The sequence below is a fragment of the Asparagus officinalis genome, chromosome 6, assembly GCF_001876935.1.
Source record: "Asparagus officinalis chromosome 6, Aspof.V1, whole genome shotgun sequence".
NCBI lineage: Eukaryota > Viridiplantae > Streptophyta > Magnoliopsida > Asparagales > Asparagaceae > Asparagus > Asparagus officinalis.
Genome location: NC_033799.1, coordinates 7,167,864 through 7,176,228, shown reverse-complemented (window position 1 = coordinate 7,176,228; position 8,365 = coordinate 7,167,864). Strand labels below are relative to the sequence as shown.

Here is an 8,365-nt window from a genome sequence, read left to right as displayed (position 1 = left end):
CAGAAAGTTAAAAAAAAAACACTCTTGATTTTATTCGTTATATTTATTTTCATTAGTTTATTTGTTTTTTTCGAAATTAATGATGGTTTTGTGTAAATTAAACAGGTAATTGGAGATGGGTTTTGGGCATTTATGGACATGGCAAGTGGAAAATATCTGTGGAGGGTGATCAAAGAGGGAAGATGATTAGAGAGAAAAATATTATCAAGAGCTCATTATATTTGGAAATAATTATATGTTGGCTTGTTCTAATCCATGCTTGGATGTGTAAACCGTGTAAACCTTAATTTATTTATTCATGTGGAAAACTTTTGCTGCGGATTCATACTAGCGTTCGGTGGATCTGATCTGTTGCGTTTATTATGTATGATATATCGATCAAGAAGAAATTTTCACTGTAGACTAATCTCAGATTTAATCCCTAAAACCGACACACTTTAAATTTATTTATAAGAATCAACCCACTTTGAGTTAATTACGGTACTAATTAGTCGAGGTTATCAACCCCTACTAATTAGTAGCCTAATTACAAGCGGGGTCAGGGAACATGGAATGTTTGTGGCTGCTAATTGGGCTACTAATTAGTCGGGGTTGGCAATCCCGACTAATTAGTAACGCAATTAACTCAAAGTGGATCGATTCTCATAAATAACTTTAAAGTTGGTCGGTTTTAGGGATTAAATATGGGAATAGGTCTACAGTGAAAATTTGGACAAATTTTCAAACCAACCTATTTGGAAATTTAATCCCAGAAAACAACCCCTTTCAAACTTAATTGTAAAAATCGACCTGGTTTCAGCCTTGGCGCTGAAACTAAGTCGGTTTTTGTGAAAAAAACTTCGGAAATAGTAAAACTGCTAAACTTCACGGGAGTTGAACTCTCGTGAAGTTTCGCAATTCAAAAAAAAAATTTGAACTACGAAAATTCACGGGAGTTCAACTCCCGTAAAGTTTCGCAGTTTTACTAAACTTCACGGGAGTTCAACTCCCGTGAAGTTTCGGATAAAAATTTTTAAAAACCGATCTGGTTTTAGCTCCAAGGCTGAAACCTAGTCGGTTTTTACAATTAAGTTTGAAAATGGTTGTTTTCTGGGATTAAATTTTCAAATAGGTTGGTTTTGAAAATTTGTCCGTGAAAATTTCTTCTATCGATCAATCATATTAATTAATCACTACGCAAATGCATAAATGTCCAGGTGACAGAGTCTACTAATAAAAAAAATCGAGAACATTAAATATTTTCTCCTATTTGGAATTTTGTTACAGCACTCATTTGCATATCCTTCGGTCTACGAACCTGAAAATTCTCATCTCAGCCTCTCATTTTGCATGTACTGCAAGATTAGACAAAATTAACCATCAAAACAACCTTCAAACTCATTTATTCTACCAACTAAACTTTGCCCATGTGACAACAAAACGCTCAAGTTAAGATTAAGGCATTGGTTCAACAAACTTCAAGGTTTATTCAACGATTAATTAGTAACGAGCTACAACGATCGAGGTTTTGTTGGTTCAGACTTCAGAGAATAGTTTGTGATAGTTGATTGTTGGGAGGAGAGTTCGAGCGTACTTACTTGTAATATCAAAATAATTAAATTGTGAAGTTCTGAAAAAAAAAAAACGAGATGTGGAACAAAACAATGAGCCAATCTCCTTATTGTTCCCTCAATCTCTTTCTACGTTTTAAATTTAAAGATGTTAAATAAGCTATCAAAAGATAGTGTTATAAGATCCAATCTTCAAGCACGAGGGTAGATGATCGTCATAACTCTAATCTTTCTGTAGTTTATCATGCTGAATGAGATGATAGCTCTTATCTAGTATTTCCACAGTCTTTATATGGCTAAATACCCATATTGGTATTTTAATTCCGTCCCATTTATCAAGAAGGTATTTTAATTAGGCAAACATGCTTTAAGACATTTTAATTGATTCAACTTACCAACAAGGTCATTTTTCTCGTCGGTGACCAGTTTTCCGGCAGAGCTCGTCACGTGCGTGACACGTGATGACTTAAACTGTTTTTAGCTGCTAATGTGACACGGATCTGTCCTATTTTGGGTGAATTGAGATTTAGAAGGTTAATTCCCGCCTTTAAACACTGTCACGTCAGAAAATTCGTGCCACATCAGCAGCTAAAAAACAGTTTAAGTCATCATGTGCCACGCACGGGACGAGCTCTCGCCGGAAAATTGGTCGCTGACGAGAAAAAGGGCATTGCTGGTAAGTTGAATCAATTAAAATACCTTCTTAATAAATGCGGTGGAATTAAAATACCAATATGGGTATTTAGCCGATCCCACCCAAAATTTTAGAGGATTTTTGTAAAACCTACCTAAGAAAAAGCATAAATTTTAAAGCTTTAGTTCTTGCATTGATTCTTTCTCAGTCTCATCTAGCCTCGTGCAAGTGAACCTCAAAAAGAGCTTAATCAAAAACTTTCAAACATTTCTTTTTCTCGAAATAATAGGACGGACACCAACATGAAAAATTTAAAAATAGGCTTATTCCGAAAAAAATTATCCCTGAAAATAGAAATCAAACCCGATCCACTCGTTTCTTTAGTAAAAAGAAAAAAAAGCTCATTTTTTGACAACCCCTCTTATTTTCCTCCTCCCTTTTCACCCCCCTTCAAAAAACAGTTGCAACCTTTCAAAATACCGTTAAAACATTCCGACTTCAAAAACCTTCCAAGAAACCAAACAACCACCGTGTAGTTTTCTTTCTTCTCCCCCCTAACAATCATCCAATTTCAATAATGCTAAGGATTTGGTTTTAGAGAGGGACAGAACAATCACATACCGAACTCCGGCCACAATGGCCCCCAAGCTTAAGAAGGTGTTCGGCGCCGTCAAGGACCAGACGAGCATCACTCTCGCCCTCGTCGCCTTACGGGGCTCATCGACAGCACTCGAGCGAAGTCCCCGGTCAACGACCGCTACCGCCCCGGAAGTCCTGCCTGCTTGCCTCCCCTCCCTGCCGGCCTGCCGTGACCAAAACCTCCAACTGGGTCGTCGCCTTGAAAACCCTAACCGTCATCTACACCACAATGCTCGACGGCGGCCCCGACTTCCGGCGTGAAGCGGCCATGCACCGCCTACTCGACCTATCGTCCTTCCGGTCGTCCCCTTGGGACTTCACCGCCTTCGTCCGGACTTACGCTCGCTACCTCGATGCTCGACTTCAGGCGTCCCTCCAAGGCTATATTTCCCTCCGTCGTCGTCGTCGCCGCTGCCCGACTGACCTGAAACCAGGAATTTTGCTTGACCGGATCCAGCACTGGCAACAGCTCCTTGACCGGGCAGTTGGAACGAGGCCTACCGGACTGGCGAAGACGAACCGGGCTCGTGCAGATCTCACTCTGCTCCATCATCCGCGAGAGCTTCGACTTGTACGATGATGTTGCCAGAGGCATATCTCTTCTTCTCGACAACTTCTTCCAGCTTCCTTACCCTTCATGCGTAGCCACCGTCGAGGCGTGTAGAAAGACGGCCAAATTGTTCGAGGATCTCGACGAGTTCTATGCACTGTGCAAGAATATGGGCATATGCAGCTCTTCAGAGTACCCAACGGTTCAGAAGATATCAAAGAAGTTACTCCAGAGGCTCAATGATTTCCTAAGGGGTCATAAGGGTGCCACTCCACCACCAAGCTATACCGAGAGCCCCCAGAGATTGCTTCTTGGATCACCGTCGGAGTCTGTGTTGGACTCGATTCTACCAAGAAGGGGGAAGGAACCGGAATCAGAGAGGGTGTCACGAAACCCTAGCAGTTGCCAGGGTTCAATAAATCCGTTCATCATCGAAGACGATGATAGGCGTTGTCTTTCGTTTCGTTCGTATCGAGCATCGAGTGCAAGAGATGAGGAGAGAGGGTCAGCAAGAAAGTCATTCGAGAAATCGGCATGGATACAGAACAAGTTGGATGGGGAGGCAAGGCAAAAGCTCATTCAAGAGCAGGAGCAATGGGTGAAGCATCAGAACAGGATCATGGAGAGAAACCTAGCATTTCTATAAATTGTCTGCCACGGGATATACAGAAGAAGGATAAAGATAAGAACACAGTTACCCCCAAGATGGGATTTTGAGAGTATACAAATGAAACGAATACGTGTAGAACTGAGACTATGACGTTCAGTTCAATGAATGATGTTTCAATTCAGATAATTCTTTCAAATGAACGCATTCAGCAAATTTATATAGCAATGAGGTATAACTAGCAAGCATTTCCTTCTCTAATCATAGCTAACAATATGAACAAATTCTCATAAAACTTACCTCGGATTCGCTGTGCCTAGAGATAATTCCTCTGTGAGAATAGATACGGAGCACCATCAGAAACAATTCTATAAGCTAAGGTTCCATCAAAATAGAAATCATACACCGCATTCTCCAATAGTCAATCTTCTCAAAGTTTCAATCAGCCACAGCGGTATTCACTGAAAACACTACAACAAACTAATACTTTTCACCCAAATTTCACCAAACAAACTGGAAGTGACAATAGAAACTTTAAAACTAGAGCTCTCCAAGGTAAATCTGCTTATCACTGCTACAAGAACCAATGATAGGCTCGCTCGGATGAAAAGCAGTCTCATTCACCGATCCATTATGCCCTGGTAACTTATACAAAATCCTCCTCGACGTTGTATCCCAGATATAAACCATTCGATCTGAGCTTCCAGCGGTCACCTTACTTCCATCAGGAGCCCAAGCACACTTCAGCAAATTTTTCTCGAAATTATGTTGGTGACCAGCAAAAATCTTAACACAACGGTTTTGAGGAGCATATGGCCTCATATCCCAAATCCTCAGCGTGCAATCCATTCCATTAGTCAACAGATAAGATCCATCGGGGCTCAGCTGCATCCCTGTGATCATATCTCCATGTCCTTGAAGAGTCATAACCACTTCATTCATCCTTCGAAGATCCCAAACCTTCACATCATTATCGAGCCCTCCAGTGAAAATTTTATCAGCAGCATCAGAGAATTCTACAGCAGTTATCTGATACTTATCAGGTAGAGTCTGAATCGCTCCGCGAAGTCTCAAATCCCAAATCTTTGCAGTGCCGTCATCAGAGCCGCTACCGACGAGCGGTGGGCCCCGGCGAGACGAGCAGCAGGAGTTAACGTGTGATGAGTGCTCGGCCATCTTCTTGATTTGTTTGCCTCCAGACTCAACATCCCAAGCTCGAAGCGTTCTGTCGGGGCTTGCAGAAATTATGTGGGTGCCATCGGGAGTCCAGTGGAGGTCGAGGACAGCGTTCTTGTGGCCACGGAGGACAGCGAAGTTCTTGCAGTCGCCATGGACATGCCAAAGGAAGATGTCTTTGTCATGGGACCCAGATGCAATCACAGTTCCGGATGGGTTGAACTTCATGGTGTAGACGGCGCTCTGGTGGCCAGTGAGGAGCATGATGGGGGATTCGAGACTGGAGGTTCGCTGTGGGGTTTTGCCGTTGAGGCCCAACGGTTGGATGGGATTGTTTGAGCCCGCGATGGCTAGAGAATTGTTAGGTTCTCTTGGAACGGTGAGCATTTTGATCTAGAAGCTGATGGAGATGAGTATTCTTATAGCTGATGAAGGGCAATTCCTGGGTTAGACAAACGTAGAAGTGTTTAGAGGTGCAAGTACTTCACTCAAGATTTTTGCCAAGATTTCGTATACAAATCTTCTCGTTCTCAGGTAAAGAAAGAAATCTTCATAAAATCTATCCACTTATACACAACAAGAACAACAAGGACAACAACAACAATAAATAATTTGAACAAAGTGAATACAGAAGATGATATTTTTGCGGAATAATTATTGAATAGTCATTTACCATAGAAACTTCTACTATGTTTCTATGAAAATTGTGGGTTGGCTAAGGGGAAAAATAAGCAGAAAGAACAAAGAGATGGGCTGACTCGCAAAGAGTTGGAGTGATGAGGCGGTCAACCTGACATTGGACAATATAATTCCTGGCTAAGGAAATTGGAAGACAGGTCATTAAACTTAAAAGACAGGTAAGCAAAACTACTGAAGGGAAGTTCTCAGTGTTTATCATAGGAAATTGGATTCATCCTGCCTCAGGGCATAATACACGTCAAAACGTCCAGTTTTAAGCACATTACAGAAGTTTCTTCACAGTGGTAGATAATAAACCCTATCAATCACGTTTGAAAAAGCATCTTATATATTTAATAGAATAGCAACAGCATCATAAATTCCAGAATAAATATGACATGAAAGGAAGTTTAACAAATATAGCAAGCATAATAATCATGTTTTAGACATGAAATACAGCACCGATACCAGCCAGCCAGCGAAGGTATGGACTATGGATTAATTGTATATCTCGACTTAAGAGTAACCCAATATCTAGGATAGATATCCAAGGGGAGATTACAATAAAAAACTAGACATTGTGTTTAGTGGCTATAAAAGACTGTGGGGTCAAAATCGCCTCCCTCAACTCAGTGTGGATGAAAACACCTAACTAAGGTAGACAACTTGAAACGTCAAATTCATCCCACACGAGAGGATTTTGTTTTTGTATGATTAGTTCATCTCAAAAGAAAACTTACAAAATAGTATATTAATAAAAAGATGTATAACAGGTCAGGTTGTGGCTCATTATCTGCAGTCAGAAATGATGTCCCAGCATGAACATCCCACACCACTTTTTAGATCATCCATAATAGTAAGCATGAATGTACATTTAACTGATTGACATTCGTCATGATTTCCTCTATATAGAGAGTACACTAACATAACACGTAGACGAAGTCATATAATCTCAAAACATGGACAAACAGTCAAACATAAATGTATATCTTTTGTCTTACTAATTGACATTAATGAGCATAGCATAATATGCATTCCTCTGTCTTCCCCAGATTTCCAAATTTTTGTATCATCGTCCGTGGATTCGGCACACAGATGCCGCGGACTCGGCACACAGATGCCTGACGGAAAAGCAACTAGAGGAATCTGTGTAGACAGCCACATCTAGTGAAGCATGAACACTTTGACAGACACATACTGAATATTATATAGTTAAATTCAATTCAATTCACGAATCATTGGATTAACAAATCAATTTGCAATCAACCTTGTAAATTCATATGATTTGCCAACTTTCATAATAGGGAGCAACCATAGGTTAGTTATGGAACAGTACGTGTAAGTTGAAAACTATCACTTGCGATTCAGAATATGGTGCTTACTGAACTGTTTTATGGGTCATGAGGTTTGGTGAACATCAAGACATACATAAAAATGTATGCCCAGTCTGCAAGTATATTCTGATTTACCAGGCTGTAAAACGATATATTCTCTAATATTTGGTGTATTGTTGTGCTGGCATTGTAACACCGCACTCATACCCAATGTTTGAGGTATCAGTCAATATTGGCACGTATTTGCCTTGTTGTATCACAGATTTTAAGCATGCTGATCTATTCTAGTCATACCACTCGATGCTGACGATATAGGCTAATAACAAGTATTATAGGTTGACACTGGCTATTGTTCATTACAGGAGGAGATGCCAGTTTTGAGACAATAAAATTTATTTAATAGTGGTGTGCTTGAAAAAAGTAGAGAGAAATCAACACAGAAACTATCACACTGACAAAATTTCTGATGCCTACATCTGTTTGATGTGAAAATGTCGAAACTTCTGAAATGCATACTATAGATCCGCCTAAGCAGATGCGGAAACTTTTAAACCTTGCTTTCTATAGTAAGTTAGTAACATGTATGTGTGTTTTGTGCGCTCGCGTGCATACGTGTGTGATTTTTTATCCTGGTTTTTATAACTTTAGCACATGTATATCTATACTGTTGTAATGGTATTGCACTCCATAACCATTTTCAGAGCATTCTAGGTAAATAGGTAACGCATCTTTCTAAATCTAAGACATGTTGTCCCCCTTAGATCACCTCAAGAATGGATGTCTCACTGGATCTCGAATAAAATTTAGTTATCTCATAGGCTAGATCAATCAAATAAACATAAGTCTTAAACATCTTTACAATTCAAGAGACATTGCTTGACAATAGAAAACTTCACAGCTGCATAGTATTTAAAATTTTCTTTTCTAATCATCATAGTTGTGTCGCTTAATCAACTAATGGTCTAGATCTAGAGGTGTCTTCATGGTTATGCCTCCACAAAAGTGGGTTTTATAGTAATATTTCTCCTCATGCTATAGTGCTATTTAGGTACAGTTAATTCCTTCTCACTTTTATTTTTCCTTATTTTTCTCACTAATTTTGTGCAGCAATTCATATCCATGACTTGTTGCAACCTACTAGATACAACTGGAACTATCTTAGTGACTAGTTTTACATCGACAAAAAACTCTTCGCTA

At 39.9% G+C, this 8,365-nt stretch overlaps 2 protein-coding genes across 2 annotated transcripts; one reads left to right on the top strand and one right to left on the bottom strand.

The window, feature by feature from the left end:
* Window positions 2,671–4,229, top strand: LOC109845686 (putative clathrin assembly protein At2g25430). The gene is given in 3 exon segments (XM_020414955.1): window positions 2,671–2,910; window positions 2,957–3,346; window positions 3,348–4,229. Coding segments are annotated over 3 exon segments (1,152 nt in total). The 5' UTR covers window positions 2,671–2,820; the 3' UTR covers window positions 4,020–4,229.
* On the bottom strand, window positions 4,347–8,336 carry LOC109844349 (U5 small nuclear ribonucleoprotein 40 kDa protein). The gene is made up of 2 exons (XM_020413342.1): window positions 6,836–8,336; window positions 4,347–5,598 (listed from the first exon to the last, which is right to left on the bottom strand). The coding sequence occupies exon 2, from the start codon at window positions 5,541–5,543 to the stop codon at window positions 4,521–4,523; it is 1,023 nt and encodes a 340-aa protein (XP_020268931.1). The 5' UTR covers window positions 5,544–5,598; window positions 6,836–8,336; the 3' UTR covers window positions 4,347–4,520.